The sequence below is a fragment of the Zeus faber genome (assembly GCF_960531495.2).
Source record: "Zeus faber genome assembly, chromosome: 11".
NCBI classification, from domain to species: Eukaryota; Metazoa; Chordata; class Actinopteri; order Zeiformes; family Zeidae; genus Zeus; species Zeus faber.
The window spans coordinates 7075919-7100241 of NC_137205.1; the positions used below are offsets into that span (position 1 = coordinate 7075919).

The 24323-nt window shown below is 42.2% G+C and overlaps 1 protein-coding gene across 1 annotated transcript; it reads left to right on the plus strand.

Moving 5' to 3' along the window:
- The first annotated feature begins 4504 nt into the window (after nt 1-4504).
- On the plus strand, nt 4505-24304 carry nubp1 (nucleotide binding protein 1 (MinD homolog, E. coli)). Its single transcript, XM_080009098.1, has 10 exons — nt 4505-4542; nt 5200-5304; nt 5719-5852; nt 12576-12644; nt 13276-13308; nt 13487-13577; nt 13994-14148; nt 21031-21141; nt 22304-22490; nt 23909-24304. The coding sequence occupies exons 1-10, from the start codon at nt 4512-4514 to the stop codon at nt 23959-23961; spliced, it is 969 nt and encodes a 322-aa protein (XP_079865224.1). The 5' UTR covers nt 4505-4511; the 3' UTR covers nt 23962-24304.
- The last annotated feature ends 19 nt before the right edge of the window (nt 24305-24323 follow it).

Sequence of the window (24323 nt, forward strand, 5' to 3'; positions counted from 1 at the left end):
AGATTGCACACCCTCCTGCCATGAGAAACCACAGCCGTCATCTCCTTGTCCCCTTTTCTCCGCAACCACATGAGTAGTTGGGCACTCTATAACCAGAAACATCCGTTTCATCAATGCAGACATATACTGCTTCCCTGGTGCCACGGTCCTTGTCATCCTGAGTAAGCTCCCAGGGCTGCTGTGTTCACTCATCATATAGCTTGTCAACAGTCTGAGCTGACCAAAAATGATTTTAACAACCTTTTAAACTCTTTACATAGTGTGTATTCCCATACTGGCCCGTGGAGCAGAAAATTTCAGCAGAATCCTCAGCCTCCACACATAGCTCCAGTCTGCCTGCAGAGCTCACTATATTGATTTTATTGACAATTCTAATTTGTTTTGGGATCGTTTTTCCCTCTTCAGGATTGACAGAGTCCACCCCAACAGGCTGGCTAGCCAAATGCTATCGGTCAACTTGTAGCAAGCAGTACAATCCTCTCCACATGACCGACCATTTATATCACTAACACCCTCCCCGGAACATCCATCTCCATCTATGGTGGCACCTCAGCGTACTGTCCCCTCTGCGAGCTCCCCCTACCGGTCCTATCAGTCATTAATCCCCTCATAGGGCAATTTCCCCATACAGACCATTATTGGGGACAGGGCCTCCCATCCACACTGCACATCTGACTCCGCCAGGAGCCTTGTGCCTCTGCCTGCTCAGCTGCTAAGAATACATTTACAAAGTGGTGTAGTGGTTCCTGGAGAAATGGGTATACCCTTTATTTTTGCCAAAAAGGTTTTTTTTAAGCGGAACATCCAGCTAAAGATAAACCACCTGTATTATAAACAGTGACATGTAAGACTACTCCTGCATATTTAGTTCACCCAAAAATGGGCCACTAGTATTTGAAAACTTTCGCTTAACTTCTGCTGCTTGACTTCAGGGAGTAACGATCATTATGGAATTAACATTAGCCACGGAAGAGCAATCAATCAATACTGGTCCACAGACTATAGGGTAAGACAACCACATTATAAGCTACTGTTCATGTTAAGATAATCTCTTTAGTAGGTGTTTTAAAGGCAACATATGTTAGAATGTCTCCCATGTGTTGGCTACGACTGAATGATACACCTCAGAGGGGATATAGAAGTGGGTATACACAAGGTTACGTGAGGAGTACCTGTTGTGGCGGACCAAGGGGCGTGGTCAAGCATCGACTGCAGACAACAGCACGGTTCCCTTTCCCGCAGCCGCCAAGTTGCCTCGAATCGACCAAATCAGCGCCTGCATGGCTCCTTCTAATCAGATTTTGCTGATTTTTTTTAATCATCAATTATAAAGCTGGACGGAGTCTTAATTGTCTGGGATTTAAATCTTCATATTTATGATACTAGGTGTAACACTGCCTCTGAATTTCTGAATCCCACTGAATCCTTCGATTTTATTTAACACATCTGGCTCTGCACACTCGGAAGGGCACACTCTGAACCTTGCTTTTACACATGGTATAGATATTGAACTTGTTGGCTCTAAGGATCTATTTTGTCAATGACCACACATGTATTTTACTTGATATTTGATATTCATACAAGACGCACCTGCAACCAACTGTTAATTTCTCCATAATATTTAACAGCAATATTGTTTTAAAGGACGGCGATGTGGAGACTTTGGTCCAATCTTTTAACACTCACTGCTCCTTGGTACTGGATAAAGTGGCTCCTTCCAAACTTAGAAAGGTCCCCTTCATAAACTCATTCGAATGGATAAATGAAACGATCCAGAGTTTTACGCGCAAATGCCGTATGACCGAGCTCTCGTGGAATGCCACAAAGCTTGAAGTATAGGTAACATCTCAAAGAACTTACAGTATGGGTGTCCTCAATGACATGGTGAAGGCTGAGAGATATTATTTCTCTAATCTTATATCTTCCAGCAAGAGAACTCCTAAGGTCCTGTTTGATACAATAAACAGTATTGTCTCTTCAAGTCCACTAACTAGTGGTTCTTCGAACTCATCCATCTTGGATTGCCTTTGTCCTGTTTCTTTAGATGATATTACAGCCTTGTTATGAAAAAATAAACCCTGCTCAAGTCCACTAGATGTCCTCCCAACCTCTGCTTTAAATGTTTTTAAATTATCCGGCCTCTATTTGGTCACTATTATACCCTTTTTCCACTGCGCCAAAGCCTGGTAACATCCAGTATTTGTCATCAGTGGGAAAGGTACCACCCAGGTTTTAGTCCCAGGACAAATGACCCTGCAATAGTCATAGGCTTTTATTGGCTCCAGCTCCGATCGGCTCAACAGGACACCCGTTTGACCTGCTAATTTTGGTCCCTTTTCCGGCGTGATGTGACGCTCGTTGAAGTTCCCGACATTGGCGTATGAATAGACAGGAATATCCGTGTATCATTCAATCATTTCATATCCCATTTAGAATCCAAAATCAAAGTCAGAAATTACTAACATTTTTCCTGCAGGGGATTGTGGGGGACCATGAAATGTTTCGAGTGTGGGGACCACAGCGGAGAACCCCCACGCTCCCCACCGGGCTCCGAGCCACTACAGCACTGCAAGCTGGTCTCCAAACCGAAGGGGCACCGCCGCAGTGTCATTTTTACCAATCACACTGGAACCATGACAGAGCCCTTCTCCGGCGTGTTTGTGATGTCTAACATAAAATGTCTAACATAAAACATAACATAAAGTCCACTGACTATGAGAAAGGAGTCAATCTCCTATTTTTAGTGGGTTTACTCGCGTTTAAAAAATCCTGGTTTACCTGCTCATTTTGGTGTAAAACTGTATTATAAACCGCTCTCTTTTATCAGGGTGTGGGTCCCTCGCTAAGCAGGCCATTGTTCAACCTTTGTTGAAAAAAAAACATACTTGGACTCCTCCCTGCCTGACAACCATAGGCCTATCCCCGAACTCCCTTTCTTGCCTAAAATTTTAGAAAGGGTTGTTGAAAAGCCACTTGTTCAAACGCTGGATTTGTGCAGGGTGTTTTCACAAATTTCAATATGTTTTTTGGAAGCTACACTCCACTGAAACGGCTCTCCTTAAGGTTTCAAACGATATCTGAATGGCTGCAGACGCTGGAGAGTGTGCGGTTTTGGTTTTATTAGACCTTAGCGCAGCATTCGATACAGTTGACCACCACATATTAGAAACAACGCCCACTAACACATACCTAGTGGACAAATGATGAAACAACACCCACTAACACACCTAGTGGACAAATGCTGAAACAACATCCATTAACACACCCCTGGTGGACAGTTGATGAAACAACACCCACTAACACACCCCTAGTGGACAGTTGATGAAACAACACCCACTAACACACCCCTAGTGGACAGATGTCAGGACAGATCAATTTAATCAATTCAATCAATTCAATTTATTTTTATTGTATTTTATTGTATATATTTTTATCTTATTCTATAAGTATTCAACTTACTGTATTACGTTTTAGGAGTCAGTTAGTCGGTCTATTAGAAAGGAATTTTCTACTTTTATTTTTATTTTTTCCTAGGACATATTGTGTGCTATCACCGGGTGCGTTGCATTACATTTCACTGCATATATGTATGAAAGTATGTATATGTATGTGACAAATAAAAATCTTGAGATGATGAAACAACACCCACTAGTGGACGGATGATGAAACAACACCCACTAACACCCACTAGTGGACAGTTGATGAAACAACACCCACTAGTGGACGGATGATGAAACAACACCCACTAGTGGACGGATGATGAAACAACACCCACTAACACCCACTAGTGGACGGATGATGAAACAACACCCACTAGTGGACAGATGATGAAACAACACCCACTAACATACCCCTAGTGGACAGATGATGAAACACCCAGTAACACACCCCTAGTGGACAGATGATGAAACAACACCCACTAACACCACCGCACAGTTCAGAAAGCAGAAGAAACTGAGAGCCATAGCACCCACCCCTATCCACGCATTCACACATGCACACTGGTGATAGCAAATTTGGGGCCAGTGATCAATATTGAATATTAAATCGGTATTGACAAATTCCAGATATATATAACTTTCAAACCTAAACATGGATGCAGGCACAGTTTTTTTTTAAAACATCAAACAAACTCTGGTTGATTAATCGTTTTTTAACTGTTAAATGTTTACATATAGTCAATGTAAGATGTAAAAATTCTCTATTTATACATTTTAATCATTTGCAGTGTGTGTGTATATATATATATACACACACACACACACACACACACATACATTTAAGACATATATACAATACAATTATTACAATGAATACAGTACAATTATTTCATTATTATGGGGCTTATTTTATTATTATATTATTATTATTATTATTATTATTATTATTATTATTAATTATCGCCATTTAGACCGGGGACATGACGGCATTGTTCGCTGCCCGGAAAGTATGTTGCGCGCCCTAGGAACCTTCGAACGGGGAGGAAATTAAACGGAGGACACAACCCAAACATGGCGGATGTCCCTGATGATGCGCCCGAACGTGAGTCTTTTTCAAATCGAACTTAATTTTTTTTTTTTTAACAGGAAAGCTTTTTGTGTAGAATTTTTGTTGTTTGTTTGTGCTGTCAGTTATTATTATTAAATTAATTATTAAATAAAAAAAATATAACAAATGTGGCTTTAGTCTCCACGTTGCGCGATAAACCTATGACACATTGAATATATGAAACGTTATTCCGAAAGGGATCAGAGAATTCCGTAAAAATAATTACAAAAGAAACGAGCCGCAAGTCAACGGTGGAGTGAAACGTTACTCAGCTGGCTGATGAAACCGCCCTTCTCAATATCGCAATCGTTCCAGAGTTTGGTCCCGTGTCCTGATGTGTTCTATCTGCGTCAGTCCCAAGAGTTTATACAACCAGCACCCAAACGCGTCAGTCTCACTCTGCCTTACATATACTACATTTATTTTAGTCGTGTTTTGGGGTTTTTACTCACAGACAGACAGAATTCACTTTCTTTGTATAATTTTGCCATTTTTTTTTAAAATTCGTATTGTTATTTTCCCCTCTATCATCAGATATACATCAGATATATCTCGAAGCCCCTCCTCCTCTGGATTCCAATATGACCATTTCACCATGGTATTGAAACTGCTCAAACAGCTGCATCCCAAAGTGTTCATTTACCTTTACAGACTGCCCGGGCACTCAAAGTGAGCAGGCTGGGAAGACCTCAACATGCCAGGGATGTCCCAATCAGAGAATCTGTGCCTCAGGGGCCACCAAGGCCCCCGACCCTGGTAAGAGCATTGCTGCCGAAATGTGCTATGAATGCGGCGTGTTTGTCCTTTTGTGGTGTGGTGGAATTAAGAATCAAAAACAAATGTATTCAGTATATGTATGTATGTAAACACACACATACACATGTTCTTGAAAAACAAGTGACACTCCTTATCATTACACATCACTACTACCTCTTACCACCAAAATCACCTGGCGAGGACACAATCACAAACGGTGGCATAACATTTCCACCATAATAAGAGCTAACTTCCTTTGGAATATTATATAATAGTCTTAACTTCCTTTGGAATGTCACCCAATGCATATTAAGGACATTGCAACATAAGCAGGATATCAATTGTCCCACCAAAATTTGATTGTGGATTCCAGGTCTCAAATAATCTTAAGCTGCTCTCCCCCCCCCCACCCAGCTATTGCGGAAATAGCAGAGAAGTTGTCAACAGTCAAATATAAGATCCTGGTGCTTTCGGGGAAAGGAGGTGTGGGAAAGAGTACCTTCAGCGCACACCTGGCCCATGCCCTGTCCAGCGACGACACCAAGGAGGTAGGCGAAGTCCAGACTAATGGCTCTTGATTCTACAGCCCTTTATGTAATATTTATTATTTAAAAAAAAAAAGTTTTTTTTCCCCTCACGTTTCACATACTCCATCACACAAGTACAACGTGCAGTGAAATGCTATTGCTGGCTCCTAGATATGGTTAATAAGTCGTGTGTGTGTGTGTGTGTGTGTGTGTGTGTGTGTGTGTGTGTGTGTGTGTGTGTGTGTGTGTGTGTGTGTGTGTGTGTGTGTGTGTGTGTGTGTGTGTGTGTGTGTGTGTGTGTGTGTGTGTGTGTGTGTGTGTTCACAGAATGTATATATGTATATGCCTAATTAATAGACTGTTATAAATATAGAGTAAGGTGCTTAAGTTCCAGGTGTATGAGTAGTGAGGTTATGGGGTGGGGGGCATCATGTTGGGAACAATAGGCAGGCCTAGGCAATGTCCTCATTCATTGTCTGGATGGCCTGAGGGTAGAAGCGCCTCCTTTGGCCTCTGGTGCCTTCTACCCGACCGCAGCAGCGAGAGGAGGCCATAATCTGGATGGCTGGGATCCTTCAACATCCCTTCAAGGCCTAGGTCTTGCACCGCCTGGTATAGATGGCCTGGAGGTGAGGAAGTGCATCCCCTGTGATACGTTCTAATAACCTTACCACTCTCTGCAGGGCCTTTCGGTCCTGCATGGTGCTGCTTCCATACCAGGCAGTGATGTTCTCAGTCAGGATGCTGTCAATTGTGCATATACAGTGGGGCAAAAAAGTATTTAGTCAGCCACCAGTTGTGCAAGTTCTCCCACTTCAAAAAATGAGAGAGGCCTGTTATTTTCATCATAGGTATACCTCAACTATGAGAGACAAAATGAGGAAAAAAAATCCAGAAAATCACATTGTCTGATTTTTAAAGAATTTATTTGCAAATTATGATGGAAAATAAGTATTTGCTCAATAACAAAAGTTAATCTCAATACTTTGTTATATACCCTTTGTTTGCAATGACAGAGGTCAAACGGTTTCTGCAAGTCTTCACAAGGTTTTCACACACTGTTGCTGGTATTTTGGCTCATTCCTCCATGCAGATCTCCCCTAGAGCATTGATGTTTTGGGGCTGTCGCTGGGCAACAGGGACTTTCAACTCCCTCCAAAGATTTTCTATGGGGTTGAGATCTGGAGACTGGCCACTCCAGGACCTTGAAATGCTTCTTACGAAGCCACTCCTTCGTTGCCCGGGCAGTGTGTTTGGGATCATTGTCATGCTGAAAGACCCAGCCACGTTTCATCTTCAATGCCCTTTCTGATGGAAGGAGGTTTTCACTCAAAATCTTACGATACATGGCCCCATTCATTCTTTCCTTTACATGGATCAGTCGTCCTGGTCCCTTTGCAGAAAAACAGCCCCAAAGCATGACGTTTCCACCCCCATGCTTCACAGTAGGTATGGTGTTCTTTGGATGCAACTCAGCTTTCTTTCTCCTCCAAACACGACAAGTTGAGTTTTTACCAAAAAGTACTATTTTGGTTTCATCTGACCATATGACATTCTCCCAATCCTCTTCTAAATCATCCAAATGCTCTCTAGCAAACTTCAGACGGGCCTGGACATGTACTGGCTTAAGCAGGGGGACACGTCTGGCACTGCAGGATTTGAGTCCCTGGCGGCGTAGTGTGTTACTGATGGTAGCCTTTGTTACTTTGGTCCCAGCTCTCTGCAGGTCATTCACTAGGTCCCCCCGTGTGGTTGTGGGATGTTTGCTCACCGTTCTTGTGATCATTTTGACCCCACGGGGTGAGATCTTGTGTGGAGCCCCAGATCGAGGGAGATTATCAGTGGTCTTGTATGTCTTCCATTTTCTAATAATTGCTCCCACAGTTGATTTCTTCACAACAAGCTGCTGACCTATTGCAGATTCAGTCTTCCCAGCCTGGTGCAGGTCTACAATTTTGTTTCTGGTGTCGTTTGACAGCTCTTTGGTCTTGGCCATAGTGGAGTTTGGAGTGTGACTGTTTGATGTTGTGGACAGGTGTCTTTTATACTGATAACGAGTTCAAACAGGTGCCATTAATACAGGTAACGAGTGGAGGACAGAGGAGCCTCTTAAAGAAAAAGTTACAGGTCTGTGAAAGCCAGAAATCTTGCTTGTTTGTAGGTGACCAAATACTTATTTTACCGAGGAATTTACCAATGAATTCATTAAAAATCCTACAATGGGATTTCCTGGATTCTTTCCCCCCCATTCTGTCTCTCATAGTCGACGTGTACCTATGATGAAAATTACAGGCCTCTCTCATCTTTTTAAGTGGGAGAACTTGCACAATTGGTGGCTGACTAAATACTTTTTTCCCCACTGTATAGAAATTTTGAAGTATCTGGGGAGACACTCAGGAATTTCCTGAGTCACGTTTGAGGTGATAGTCTCTACCGTAACTACCTCACCAGTGTCTGTGTTTGTTGTCCATGTCGAGTCCTTTGTGATCTGGACATCAAGATACATGAAGTTGTCCATCCTCTCCACTGGGGACCCTTTGATGTTTAGAGGGCTGTGGATCCTTCCCTGCTTCCTCCCATACTTCACTAGCATATACTTCGTCTTACTGACATCCAAGAGGAGGTTTTTGTCCTCAGGCACCCCACCTCCACCAGGTAGGCCTTCTCATCAATGTTGGAGGTCAGGCCTACCAAAGCTGTGCTGTCGGCAAACTTGATGATGGAGTTGGAATCAAATGTGGCCACACAGTCGTGAGGTTAGAGGGAATACAGCAGGGGGCCCAAAGCACAGCCCTGGGCCACTGAGTGAGCTAAGATGAGGTGTGGCTGCCCACTCTCACCACCTGAGGTCTGCCCGTCAGGAAGTCAAGCATCCACCTACACAGTAGGCTTGGGCAATTTGGGCAAGATTTTTGTCCTTTTCCTTTGCTACTTTAATGGTCTGCCTCCCAAGAATTCAAGGACAGCAAATAATTAACCTGAAATCGCAATTCAATGCACACTGCTCGCCTCCTCTCTTTCTCTCCTCCTTCTGCACTCTTCCCTGGGAACCTGCCCCTGGACACCTAGGCCAATTACCCACTATCCTGAACACCTCCCATCCAATCAGATAACCTTTTCACATAACAACCTGCCAATGAACTTGAACCCCCCCCCCCCCGTTACAATAGTGTAGCCTACACTTATCTTTCTCCCGACAAAGACTATGGCAGTGTTGGTAGAAAAATCCAATTTTCCTATTGTTGAGGGGGCGTTCTACCATTCCTCATTCTGTTACCAAGTAAGGAGGTCAAATGAATTAATTTACAGTTTGTCTTGTGTTTCTTTGGTATTCATTTTAGAAAAGCATTATATTTATTTTATATTTATTAGTGCTTTATTCTTCTTTTTTTTTTTATTTTGCACCCTGCTTAGATTTGTTTTATTTTATTTACTGTATTGCCTTGTGTGTTTGTGGCAACGTTGCATTCCGTTTAGAATTTAGATTGATTGACTGATACTGCTACTGTATTTATTTAATGTAGCCTCTATGTTTTAGTTTGATAAATTATTGAAACAATTAATCGGTACATATTAGAGCTGCAGATATTCCTCTAAAATCCCATTAGAATTTGCATCCTTTATTATTTTTTAAATATTAAATATATTAAATATTCAAATATATTCAACATTTTGATGCTCAAATTTAGTAGTGTAGGGTGGTTATGCACTTCCGCAGCTCTGATCAGAGCAATCTCCAAACATAGCAAATAAAAACTCTATATGTATTTTATTTACACCGTTTCCTGCTGCTGCGGAGCGGATCGCTCCTGAAAGAACCTTGCCCGCGTTCTTGCTCATCGATGATTTAATAGCGTAATTATGTTATCCCACCTTCACCTGAAGCCATCTGACTCTTTTTCAAATTGTGTTGGACAGCAGTTCAGCCTGTATTTAACAAGGGTCACATTGAAAATGTATTATATTTGTTTTGTGCCTAATTAATCCGCTGAAGGTTCTGAGGTTTATTTCTGACAAAAGTTATTTATTTATTTATCTTTATGGATCATACTGTTTTTGGCGGGCTTTAAATAAGCTGCTTTGATTGATTCAAGTCAATCCAACATTTCATTCCTCTGGATAACCGTATGGTACATTAAAGGGACAGCTCAGGTTGGACAGTTTGGTGAAAGAGTGAGAGAGGCGAGATTGAGATGGTGTGGACACATGCGTAGGAGAGATGAGTTACATTGGGAAAAGGACGCTGAGGATGGAGCTGCCAGGCAAGAGGAAAAAGAGGAAGACCAAAGAGAAGGTTTATGGATGTGGTGAGGGAGGACATGCAGGTGGTTGGTGTAAGGGAGGAAGATGCCCAGAATAGATTAAGGTTGTGGCAGCCCCAACTGTGTATGACTCTTTGGAAGAACTACAATGTTATCAGTCAGATTTTGTGAACGTGTATCAACTATTCACCTCACTGTAGAGAGACACACCTCACCACAGAGTTAATCTCAAAAACTCAGTTCTCCGCTTTTACTGTCTTATCTCGCTATTCTTTCCCTTTTGCACTTCTTTATATTTAATTGGACTGTTTTACTCCACTGGCCATGTTGCGCCGATCATTTTATTTGCAAAGAAATGATTAATGCACTGTGGATGGGTGTACAAATTAAATTTGAGCAGGCTGTGTGTCCCGGAATTTGAAATGGCCGCCTTTGTCACTGTGACCTCAGCCAAATAAAAATGTGATTGTTTAAAAAAAAAAAAAAAAAAAAATAATAATAATAATAAAAATTATAATAATAAAAACTTGCTGTGTGAGGTCGCGGCAGAACTTGCGCCACAATAGAAACTTGTTTTCTCTCGCTGAACAAACACAACCCTAAATCACTGACTGGTAGGAAGGGGCAAAATAAAGTGCACAGGATTTTAAGGTGCATTGCAAAGCTGCTGAGTTTTTAGAATGAAAACTTAAAAAATTGCACACTGGACATTTTTAGGGATTTCTAAATTATTATTTACATTTTGTGAGATATATTTAATGTTTTTGTTCGATTAAAACTTTTTGCTGCAGTTAAGCAAGAAAGAAATTAAGAAAATATCGCAGTATCCGATTGCAATATAATTGCATCGGGACCTCAGTATGGTCAAATATAGAATCTTGAGATCCATTGTGAAATTAAATGGGAAGGTTCCCAGTGAACTGTGGAGATCAGCCCTCCCCTCCCATCGCTCGCTCCCTTCCTTCTTCTGTTTAGGTGATTGAGTCACACACATCCGTCTGCTTTAGACAGGACTGCTGTTGGTGTAACATAAACACCAAACCCTTGCATGCTCTTGTGCACACACACACACACACACACACACACACACACACACACACACACACACACACACACACACACACACACACACACACACACACACACACACACACACACTCTGTGCGGTGTTCCTTTGGTGAGGGGAAATTGAGCAAGAGGTTATGTTCTCATAAGAGCCACGGCGGTCTCCAACCGCCGTGGTCTTCCTGTTGACAATTATGGCAGAAAATGGTCTGCGCTCATGTGTGTCAATGGCAGCTGCACAAATTTTTTGTAACAAACTAGTAACATTGCAATAGTTACTAGTAACAATTGGAATAGTTACTAGTATCTAATGAATAAGTGCTAGTACCTTATACATTTTGACAGGTAAAACTAAAAAAGTTACTTGTTACTTTTGGAAAAGCAACTTGTAACTAAAATATACATACTTGTAACTTTTAAAAAGTGACTAGTTCATCCTATTGATTTAATGTTAAAACAGCTTGCCATAGCTCTCAGCTTTTAGGTTCAATAAGGCACTGCCCCATCTGCTACATTTACTCACCCGTTCATGGCAGTCTGGGGTCAGTGGAGCATAGTGATTGACATATAGTATGTTGCCTTTGATATGGCTCTCGCTACAGATTGTTTTAAATTGGGATATTGTCAGTTGCACTTACCATTTGTAACCTTGTACCTCACCAGTATCTTCATCGTTTCCCGTATTTCAAAGCTGTGACAAGTCATTTGCTTCCTCTGGTTGGTTCTCGGTGCTCACCCGCGTGACCCTCCTCAAATCTTCTCTGCTTTACAGTCCTTTTTTTAGAGTTTTAGCAGCACTGATGGCCCGTTCAATGGCCCTTTTAGGGGAGATGTTTCCATCCTGTTTGTTGTCATGGGTCACATTGTCCGCTAAAACAAACACGCACACACAAAAGCACTAAGATTTACGGAACGTAAAGCTTGGTCCACCATTTGCTCCTCCCAAATTTTAGAAATGTAATAAATCGTGATTAATATTGTTCTTTGGGCATTTTCTCAGACCAAAGTTCTGCAGTGTTTCCTCATTTCCTTTGTAGGCAGAAAGCTACAGGGGGATAAACTGACCTAGTTTTAAAATCCCAATCTACACACCCACACTTTGCCATCCGCTTGAGCCCCCAGATTCTGTGCAGGAAGCTCAGATTATTCACATTCCTGTAAGGTCAATAAAATTGCCATTTTAAGGGGTTTTCCCTCTCTCACCTTTTGTTTTACTTCTAATTATGTTATTTGTGTTACCGCCATACTGCCTGCCCTCTAGTGGTGAACCTGGTCATCACATTTACAATTCTTCTACAACCCTAAGTCAAACGCTTCAATGTTTTTGAAGTGTGACTTTTTCATATTTTTTGATATTGCTGACTTTGTTTTCTCTCTGTCTTCCCCTAACCCACCCCCTTCCTGCCTGGGGTGTCAGGTGGCCCTGCTCGACGTGGATATCTGCGGCCCTTCTATTCCAAGGATCATGGGATTGGAGGGAGAGCAGGTTGGGCTCCTCGTAGTCAAGACACTTTGAGAACACCAAATACTTAACATCAATTAATACATTACAAGAACTGCAGACTGAAATTGTATTATCTTTTTTATATTATGAACACAAAAAAAGTGATTATGGCCATTGATTGGGGGACAAAGAAGTTTTTAATTTATTAATATTAATTTGATTTCCACAAAGCATTCAACAGTGGCATCATTAGGCATGGGCATTGGGGTGTTTTATGAATAGCCCCCAATCGCTAAAAAATAGCTCTGCGCCCTGATCGCTCCCACTCTGACATTATTTTAAGATGTAGTTCATTTTATTTTACTCCATTAGCTTATGGAATGAAACAAGCACCATGCGTAATGGAGACACTTTCTCCTTCAGTCTCGATTATGAGGGGGGTTATTAGGCCAGCTGAAATGAATAGCAGATGGCGTAGGTGAGATGGATATTAACATTCCTGCCAAAATGAGTTAGACAACTCATTTTGTGGACTTTGAATTTCAAAATCTCTCCGGCAAATAGTGTATAGCAACCGTGGTGGCGATTTCCAATGTGATATAGTAAATATTAGGATGCTTCTATGGTTAGCCCGGGACTAAATACTAGAGTTTTAACTTTTCTGTCTTTGAAGGTCCATCAGAGTGGTTCGGGCTGGTCACCTGTGGTGAGTGGTATCCTCATTTAAAACAAAACTTCTGTTAATAACTTCATATCTAAAATAACTTTAAAACCTGTGTGTGTGTGTGCATGTGTGTGTGCGTGTGTGTGTGTGTGTGTGTGTGTGTGTGTGTGTGTGTGTGTGTGTGTGTGTGTGTGTGTGTGTGTGTGTGTGTGTGTGTCAGTATGTTGAGGAGAACCTGGCTGTCATGTCTATTGGCTTCCTACTCAGCAGTCCTGATGATGCTGTCATCTGGAGGGGACCCAAAAAGAATGGTACGCTAACACATACACACACGCATCCGTGTCTTATTAATTCAGGGTTTTAAAAACGTCTCACATTCGGTAACAGGTTTGTGTTTGCCTATATTTTCACTGCCCAAATCGTGAGCAAGTCTTGAGAAGGTCATTCATTTGACTGCAGGCTGATGCCTGCAGACACCCTGCAATTTGACTGTCTTCCACAATTTTGCTCCAGTATTACATTACATCATCATTCAGCAGAGGCTTTTGTCCAAAGTGACTTACAATTATTCATACACAGATGGATACAGCCATCAGGAGCAATTAGGGGAGCAGTGATGAACCAGCAACCTTCAGATTACTAGACTACCCGCTCTACCTCGTGAGCTTCTGCCCCCTAGTATATATGAGAAAAATTACCCCCCTCTTTCATGCATGTGACCAATCAGGTATGATCAAGCAGTTTCTGAGGGACGTGGATTGGGGAGATCTGGATTACCTCATCGTGGACACGCCGCCCGGCACCTCGGATGAGCATCTGTCTATCGTCCAGTACCTGAGCTCCGCGGGCATCGACGGGGCCGTCATCATCACCACACCTCAGGTAACACACACACTGTCATTTCCCACTGGTCTCTATGACAGTACATGTCATCGCCTACGTTGACTCTGATGGAACAGTTACATCCCCCTTTGTCCCCCATCAATCCATAAGATGAGCGTTTGACCAGGCAGCTCTATTCATCTGTAGATCATTTCTACAGTGCCTCAGGAAGCGCAAAAATGCAAAGCACGTGTTCTTTTCCCGTTTTTGTCTTTATGCCAAACCACACTGCTTCTTTGTAGAAGTGTTTTCAGAGACATGGCGTCAGCAAAACTAGCCAGTGAGCCCATAATATAATGGTACTATACTCCAACATGGTAGTTGTTGTGGAAACTGGAATTGTGGAACTCGAATTTCAAGTGTGAAGGATTATTATTTAACTCATGTGAGAAGTCTTCCTGCTGATGGTTTTGTTCAATTGGTTAAAAAAAAAACAAGATTAAGAAACCGTCACCATAGTACTTCAGTATCATGATGACAATAAATACAATTTATTTGCAAAATAAAGTGTATTTAATAGGTCGTTCGGTATGGAATCTAATCGGTATTGGGTGCTGATACTTACATCATTCACTCATCACATATCGGGCTGATGTCGCTGATCGTAGTGCTGATCCAAATTCCTTTCCATAGCTGGCGCTGGACCATGAAAGCGCCGTTTAATTTTTCAAATGTAATAGTCTGCCTCCTCGAGAATTCAACTTGGCAAATATTTTAACTGTAAAGCACAATGCGCAAATAGGAACTGGAAGTTGGAGTTGGGCAAACTGTCACTGCACAGCAGTGGGTTGTAGGGCTGTAGGAAGGAAATTCAAATAGAATTTAAATATTAAAGAAAATAATGAAATACTGAAATTGCCATTAGATTGTGTATTTTTTAAATAAATAATTGATTATAAATATTTTGACTAACATTGGCAGCCCATTCACTTGTGTTGAGCAATAAAGTTCAATATAAGTTTGTCCAGTTTGTTGCACAGTGAAGGCACATTTGAGAGAAATATTCCCGCTAACGGTGCCAAGTCTGCACCAGCGGGGACACTAGCGCACCGGTGCATCTCCCTTTTCTCTGCCATTTCACTGTGTGTACAAGGGAGAGTGCACCTTCGTCCAGAATGTCCAGTAATTCCACAGATGTGGCAATGAAAGTAGGAAATAAACCCGACCATCATCGGCGGAATGTCCTCTAGCGCAGAGATTGCAAACAACCGACTTGTGGATTGTGCCTTGCCACCGGGCCGCAAGTGTGATTATTATATGAGTAAATAACATGTACATCTAGAGTTTTTATGTGCTTTGTTTGGAGGAGAGATTGCTCTGATTGGAGCTGCAGAACCATGTGTTAATGTTTTTTGATTACCTGTGGGCATTTATTTAGTTGATACATTTTTTATTTAAAATAAGTGCACTGCAGAGACAATGCAGACGATAACATTAGTGTTAAATAAATGTTCATTAAAGTTCAGCAATTTGTGTCTCATTTGTTATCATTATTAAATTGTTGTATTTTATCAGATGCAAAAAAACTGGCAGATGTTATCGGCATTATATATATCAGCCATCGGCCACCCCGCTCTCTAAATATCGGCATCGGCCATGGGAAAAACCCATAATCAGTCAACCACTTTTATGGATTTTGCTTTGTAATGTAGGCCTAAAGTTTGGACATTATTTCCTACAATTTTATAGCCAAAGAAAATGACCAGCAGTGCACTGAAAGCATATATTTTGGGTCACAAGGGGGCCATCGAAAAACCTTACCTAGGGCACCATGGTCGCTAGAGCCGGCTCTGCTTGATAGCCACCAACTTAACTGCCCTGGAGGTTTACCAAGATGGTGTCTGAGTGACCCGACTCTTCTTGAAGTGAGATTAGGTTTATTTGTTGTTCAACAGTGCGTAGTTACTCGTGGTCAGCATTTTACTGAGCTCACCACTAAGCATACTGTCACCTCTAAGCCTTACCTGCCCCTCTGTCCACTGCGCACCTTGGCCTGCGTTTCTTCACCGCTCCCATGAGTGTTTATGTGACCAACATAAACACAACATGACCCTACGTGTTTGTGCCACGCCTGTCCAAGTATCTTAACCTGTCGCTTGTTAAACCAGTTTGATATCAAATTTCACCGTCAATATGGTTCATGCAGATCCAAAGTAGAGAAGAAACATAGGGGGGTCAGATAAAAATGCTCTAGCCAAAGCATTGAATGCCAACCCAGCTATTAGCCAATGTCTGCCCCCATTTTATGCCTGGAGTAGTGAATCACTCATTAATGCCGAAACTACCGGAGCAAGGAATCCGGAACTTCCATGTTTTTCCAGCAGTGCGACTTTAACCATGCCTGGTTATTTAATCTTTAACTATTCACTTCCTTGTTTCGCAATTCAGCTGTCTTTCTGTATAACAGCCTATTTGCCCTGACAGACCATAGGACACCACAACTTCACATTGATAAGCGGATAGATTTGGCATCGCCTCAAACAGCACAACCGTATGTTTACAGGGCAACCACAGAACCACAACCTCGCTGTATTCTCTCCATTTAACCTGATTTGATATGGAGCGATAGTGAGTGAATGGATCAAGGAAAAGCCTTGTGTGCCTGAGACACTTGTCTTTACCCCTGACCAGCTCCACACCAAATGGGATCGAGTGGCACATTTTGACTAAATGTGCAAAATGTCTCAACATGTTGGATAAAGTTTGTATACTCTCGTCCTCTCTAGAATCACATTCAGTGACTAACAGCATGGTTACCGGCGATGATCAAAGCACATTACCTCACAACATTAAGCTACTAGCTAGCATCAATAACGTAGGCCAAGCAACCACTCAAACAAAGGTTTTTTTTTTTTTGTTTTTTTTTAAGGTGGAGGACTTTTCTTTTCTTTTTTAAATTATTTTTTAACCTGTGCTGTCAGCATGCTGGGCATACAACACAGAGTATTTGTATGCCATTGCATCTAGGACACAGTTAGTCTGCAAGTGGAGTTCAAGTTCTCAACCTGCAATGCAACTCTTTATTAATTATTAAGTCATCAAGAACTGCTGCAATAACTCTGTCCTGGGGATGACCTGTAGGATGACAAGAGCACAGTTTTTGGTTGTAGAGAACCACCACCAACCCCCCTCTTTGGAGAACTATTTATCATGTTTGGGTCTATAAACAACTGATCACTACTCAAAGAGGGGGAGAATCACCACGGTGAGACAAATAAACATAGAATGAAACAACATTTACACAAAAACATTGGACGATATGTATTGAAAAACAGTGAATTAGGTCCAGGAAAACTGGAACTACAACTGGTCACGTGGCCTCTTCCTTTCATAGTTAAGGCAGTGTCTTATTGAACCTAAAAGCTGAGAGCTATGGCAAGCCGTTTTAACATTAAATCAATAGGATGAACTAGTCACTTTTTAAAAGTTACTAGTATGTATATTTTAGTTACTAGTTGCTTTTCCAAAAGTAACAAGTAACTTTTTTATTTTTACTTGTCAAAATGTACAAGGTACTAGTACTTATTCATTAGATACTAGTAACTATTCCAATTGTTACTAGTAACTATTGCAATGTTACTAGTTTGTTACTAAACATTTGTGCAACTGTCATTGACACACGTGAGCGCAGACCATTTTCTGCCATATTTATCAACAGGAAGTTAAGACCATGGCGGATGGAGACCCCTGGGAACATACCCTCTTACTCAATTTCCCCTCATCAGAGGAACGCTGTGTGTGTGTGTGTGTGTGTGTGTGTGTGTGTGTGTGTGTGTGTGTGTGTGTGTGTGTGTGTGTGTGTGTGTGTGTGTGTGTGTGTGTGTGTGTGTGTGTGTGTGTGTGTGTGTGTGTGTGTGTGTGTGTGTGTGTGTGTGTGTGTGTGTGTGTCCCGAACTCTGCAGCCTTGTAGACACACTACGGCTGCAGGAAAGCCCTGAGTACCCTGCCCTGTGGCCACAGAAGACCCCTGGGCCCCGAGAAAAGCCAGAGGGTTGTGGAGCAACCCCCACACCCAGCCCTGAGGAGCATTACCCAGTCCCAGGGAGCACGAGGAGACCCTGCACCCCAGGGGCGCATACATACATACAACCAACCCCCGGGTGCATGCACAAGACGCAGCCGCCGGCACAGAACCCGGGCCACGATCCTGGCCCCATGACCGACACGTATCCACCCTGGTCCGGTGGAGTGTTGTTTGGAGTAGGATTGGTGTGCGAGTGTATGTGTTCTAAGCTAATATGAGTGGGATTAAAATTTCTGGTCAGACGAGAAGCACGCTTGGGCAGGAGCGTGACAGGCAAGATGGCGCAGCAGGCCGCGGAGCAACCACGTGGACCCCCTCCCCCCGGACCCAACCGTGCCCCAGCGCACCCACCTCCCGTACCTGCTGGCAGCCAACCTACAACAATCAACCGCGGGCGCAGAGCAGTCCGCCATGCCGGGCAGCTCCGCGCCCCCATCAGGCCCCTGGTCAGCCCCCAGCCCCTGGTCAGCCCCCAGCTGGGGGCTGGTGGAGGATTTTTTTGTCTGGCTGTAGTAGCTCAGTTAGAAAGAGGCAAAACACCTAGAAAGCAATGGGTTTATTTCACTTTGAGTGGACGTGCTAATACGAATGGCACTTTTTGCAAAGGAGTGGTTCGACACATGCTTGAACTTTTGGTACTAAATTAGTTATTTGTCAAAACATGGGGATGACTGCTATTTGTATTGCAGCAGAGAATGGTCAAAGAAAACATAAAATAGCTCATACATTTGAAAAAATAATAACATTATGAAAAATAATAAATACAATACTGGAGGTGTCTTACGAGGAAATTATCTGTTGACCCATGCATCTGCTACCTGCAGCATACAGTGGGGCAAAAAAGTATTTAGTCAGCCACCAGTTGTGCAAGTTCTCCCACCTAAAAAGATGAGAGAGGCCTGTTATTTTCATCATAGGTATACCTCAACTATGAGAGACAAAATGAGGAAAAAAAAAAATCCAGAAAATCACATTGTCTGATTTTTAAAGAATTTATTTGCAAATTATGGTGGAAAATAAGTATTTGGTCAATAACAAAAGTTCATCTCAATACTTTGTTATATACCCTTTGTTTGCAATGACAGAGGTCAAATGTTTTCTGTAAGTCTTCACAAGGTTTTCACACACTGTTGCTGGTATTTTGGCCCATTCCTCCATGCAGATCTCCTCTAGAGCAGTGATGTTTTGGGGCTGTCGCTGGGCAACACGGACTTTCAACTCCCTCCAAAGATTTTCTATGGGGTTGAGATCTGGAGACTGGCTAGGCCACTCCAGGACCTTGAAATGCTTCTTACGAAGCCACTCCTTCGTTGCCCGGGCGGTGTGTTTGGGATCATTGTCATGCTGAAAGACCCAGCCACGTTTCATCTTCAATGCCCTTGCTGATGGAAGGAGGTTTTCACTCAAAATCTCACGATACATGGCCCCATCCATTCTTTCCTTTACACGGATCAGTCGTCCTGGTCCCTTTGCAGAAAAACAGCCCCAAAGCATGACGTTTCCACCCCCATGCTTCACAGTAGGTATGGTGTTCTTTGGATGCAACTCAGCTTTCTTTCTCCTCCAAACACGACAAGTTGAGTTTTTACCAAAAAGTTCTATTTTGGTTTCATCTGACCATATGACATTCTCCCAATCCTCTTCTAAATCATCCAAATGCTCTCTAGCAAACTTCAGACGGGCCTGGACATGTACTGGCTTAAGCAGGGGGACACGTCTGGCACTGCAGGATTTGAGTCCCTGGCGGCGTAGTGTGTTACTGATGGTAGCCTTTGTTACTTTGGTCCCAGCTCTCTGCAGGTCATTCACTAGGTCGCCCCGTGTGGTTCTGGGATGTTTGCTCACCATTCTTGTGATCATTTTGACCCCACGGGGTAAGATCTTGCGTGGAGCCCCAGATCGAGGGAGATTATCAGTGGTCTTGTATGTCTTCCATTTTCTAATCATTGCTCCCACAGTTGATTTCTTCACAACAAGCTGCTTACCTATTGCAGATTCAGTCTTCCCAGCCTGGTGCAGGTCTACAATTTTGTTTCTGGTGTCCTTTGACAGCTCTTTGGTCTTGGCCATAGTGGAGTTTGGAGTGTGACTGTTTGATGTTGTGGACAGGTGTCTTTTATACTGATAACGAGTTCAAACAGGTGCCATTAATACAGGTAACGAGTGGAGGACAGAGGAGCCTCTTTAAGAAAAAGTTACAGGTCTGTGAAAGGCAGAAATCGTTCTGGGGGAAAGAATCCTGGATTCTTTCCCCCCCATTCTGTCTCTCATAGTCGACGTGTACCTATGATGAAAATTACAGGCCTCTCTCATCTTTTTAAGCGGTAGAACTTGCACAATTGGTGGCTGACTAAATACTTTTTTGCCCCACTGTATTTGCTTATGTTGATACAGTATACACAGTGTACATATGTTTATTTGTTGGCAAATGTTCCCCCCTATTCTTCATCACCGATACTGATTCACAGTCCAAAACTTGAAGTATCTTGCCAAGTCCCAATCCTATACATTACTTTAATGTATAGATTGGAACAGTTTGGCATCATCACAACATTATTGACTGAAACAGTGACTTTTTGCTGTTTGAAGGCATCAAATATGCTTCTGTTAGTCAAAGAGCAGACAATCAAGTCACTTTTCATTCACATCAGACATGTTTTATATGGCTCTCTGATACCGACGCCCTATTTTTGTCCCTTAACTGACTGACTGATCTGATTTGATACCAGTATCTGTAATGGTGCATCCGTAGAACAGTCGTTTACGATGAGCAGAATAGTGTACTTAAATAGTATGTGAGTAAAGCCGCCTTATTTTTTTGTTTCTGTCTCTCCCTTCCTCCATCCCTCCCTCTCTAGGAGGTCTCGCTGCAGGATGTGCGCAAAGAGATCCAGTTCTGCCAAAAGGTCAAGGTGCCCATCATTGGCGTGGTGGAGAACATGAGCGGCTTTGTTTGTCCCAAGTGCAAGGTACTTGTCCCTCATTTGAACATAGGCCTATTTTAATGCTATATTTTGGAAATGTAATCTAAATCTATACATTAACAGGTACGAATACAAATAAAATGACTAGCCAATCCAAAGCCACTGTTTTAGATATAAATAATCGCATGGTGTGTAATACACAATGGTTAATATAAATCTTTCAGTTGTGATATAAGCAATGTTTTAACATCTTATGAAAATACAAATACATCAGGACATACAGTGGTCCCATTGTAAAAAATAAAGAACTGAAACCCTTCATAACCAACGTAAAAGGAGAAGGATGCTGATCTGAGCAGAGTTGATTCTACTGCCTAAAACCTACCCCCTAATGCCACTTTTTTGTGTGTCCTTTGTGTATCATCAAGACACCATACCAGTGAAATGCTTCTAAAATCCAAACTCTCTCTGATCTGCGATCAGGGAAAGTCTTGACATTCTCATATAGCTCATTCTCATAAGTACAGCAGTCATGTGTGAATTGATGCCAGTGCGTTGGAACTTTTCCTTCCGCTTTTGATGTCTGATTTTGTTTGCCAAAGCACTTCTGGTTCTGTTTATTTCAGAGTGTTTGCCTTTCTGTTGGTTGGAGGTACTTTCCCACTGGAGGCCCTGATAAGACAGTGTTGTTGTGGTTGTCTGGAACGAAAAGCTTTTTGTCGCTTTTTAAGCCTGGTTTATTCTTGCCGCGAGGGTGCGAAGCAGCGCACGCCGCAAATGACATCACCAGGCGCTGGCGTCATAGCACTTGGGGACCTGCGCCACGTCCTACATTTTGTGACTTGGTGTGAGGCGCATTCCCTGGAAGAATTGCATCGGAAGCAAAGGGAGATCCGCGTTTTGCTGTTTTATTTCTGATATTTTGGCCAAAATTGATTTGTGTCAAATGTGAAATTCAAAGTCTACCAATTACTTTTTGATGCAGAGACAAAAAAGTATATGCAAACAGCTCTTTTGGGTTTGGTGATTTTTTTATTCTAAATTAACACTACACAACACAACAATTAACAGACCAGCTCTTTTTCAACCTTACCATCTAGGGCTTGACTCTGATTGGACTTACTTTCGCTCTCTTTGCCTCAACTCTGACAAAAGCCAATTTAATGAATGTATTTATTCATGTATTTTTACTCCCTTTCTGTCCCAGAACATGTCGCAGATCTTCCCTCCCACCACCGGGGGCGCCGAACGAATGTGCGAGAAGCTGCAGCTGCCCCTCCTGGGCAAGGTCCCGCTGGACCCCCGGATAGGGCGCAGCTGCGACGAGGGCAGGTCCTTTCTCAGCGAAATACCCGATTCCCCCGCTGCCAAAGCCTACGGCAGCATCGTCCAGAGTGAGTCCCATTTTGGATCGTGGTCTGATTACAGGTGCCTGTTGTGTAGAACGTGGCTTCCAATCCAGAAATCGGACAACACGGATTAGCAAAAAAATAAAATACTCAAAACTATCTATGAAATAAAATTAATCGGTTGTATCATAGTAGGCTAGGACGATCATGCAAAATTCCAACCGGTGAGAATTTTATAGGGAAGGGGGGGTGGGGGGGCTTAATGTAGAACTCAATGGCCTCCCCGTTACAGAAGTGCCGGATTTATCAATCTCAAGTAAATTATTTACACAAAAACATCCAGTTTTTACTAAATTAAGTCCCAAAGCAACCAGGAGACGTGCGTGACGTGGCATGGGATAGTCGGGACACAGGTTTTTTCAGAGCAGGACAAGTCCCTAAACTCAGTTCAAGTTCAAGAGATTAGTTGTGTTCTAAAATTTGTTTCATTCAAAAAGGAAACAAACAAAAAAAAATAGATCTAAAATAAAAAGACAGGAAAGCTGATACAGGGGTTCGGAAACTGGCGTGCACGGTACACCGCTGTCTGGAGGAGGAACGAGAAAAACTCCACACCAATTCTCTGAGTTAGGTGTACGTTTTTAATTTTCCATACAAGTTAGAAAGTAAGGAAACAAAAAAATGTAAATCAATCTCTGAGATTATATTATATTTCTATAATCACAATATAGTAAATTGGCATATCGAGCGGGGAAGTGAGATCTGATCACAAGTGGTTACTCAAGACGCATGTAAAAAAAAAAATAATAATAATAATAAATCGCCATTCATGTCAATCGGCAGTCTGCCCAAGCCTATATTATAGCGTGTTAGGTTTTACCAAAGCATGTTTATCATTTTTGATGATGTGAGGTTGCCAAAAGGGGATCTGGTCGCAGCTTGTAAAGGGAAGAGGCCAACCGGGTAAAGTTTTCTGGAATTGAAATTCAAGTGAAGCGGTTACTATTGAGGTATGAGGGCAAAATTTGACGTGTATGTACATATCCACGAACTTGCATAAAGTTCATCAATTATAGCTAACAATTATGATGAAGGCCCTGAGCTCTGTTGATGAGTTATTTAACTGTGTCCAGTCTATGTGCAAGAGTCAAATGCTGTAATGTCTGGTGAATAATATACAGTATAGGCTACCAATTATCAACAAGGCAAGTATTTTTTTAAGGTGTGAAACCAAACAAACAAAGCCAGCGGGGGGGAAAAAGTCAATTTTTCAATAATTGGTACCCTGCATTGTACTTAGGAGTCACTTTTTCATTCCTCGTGGCAACTGGCTTTAATTTATCCACTTGTGTTTTGTGAATACTTTTTAATCATGGAAAGGCATTTACAGCTCCCATAAAACCAACACTGGTTCCATATATTCAGTCGGTAATTATTGACATGATCACCCTCCCACTTGGCAGGTGTACTGGATTACTGTTCCAACCGTGCGACTGAGAAGCAGAGGGTGAGCTGAGATGGTGGCCATGTTGGACCGAGCATGTGATAGGAGGAGGCAGATCTGGCAGACCACCACCACGCTGGAGTCATGATTTGAATTACAATGTAATAGCCAAGTGAATCTCACACGCACAATGTGAAAACACACAGAAGCGCAATCAGGATATATGAAATAGCTGCGCTCAATAGTTAATTTTTAACACGTTGCTTTCTACAGCTAGTTGAATCTTGCTGGGAGAATTCAACATATTTATTCCATGTTTCAGCACTTAGGGGGAGCGATACAGTTGTCACCTTACCACTGCTGCAAAAAAAGTCAAGTCATTGATTTGAATTCTTTAAAATATAATAAAACTCTATCTAAACTACAGTTAGTGT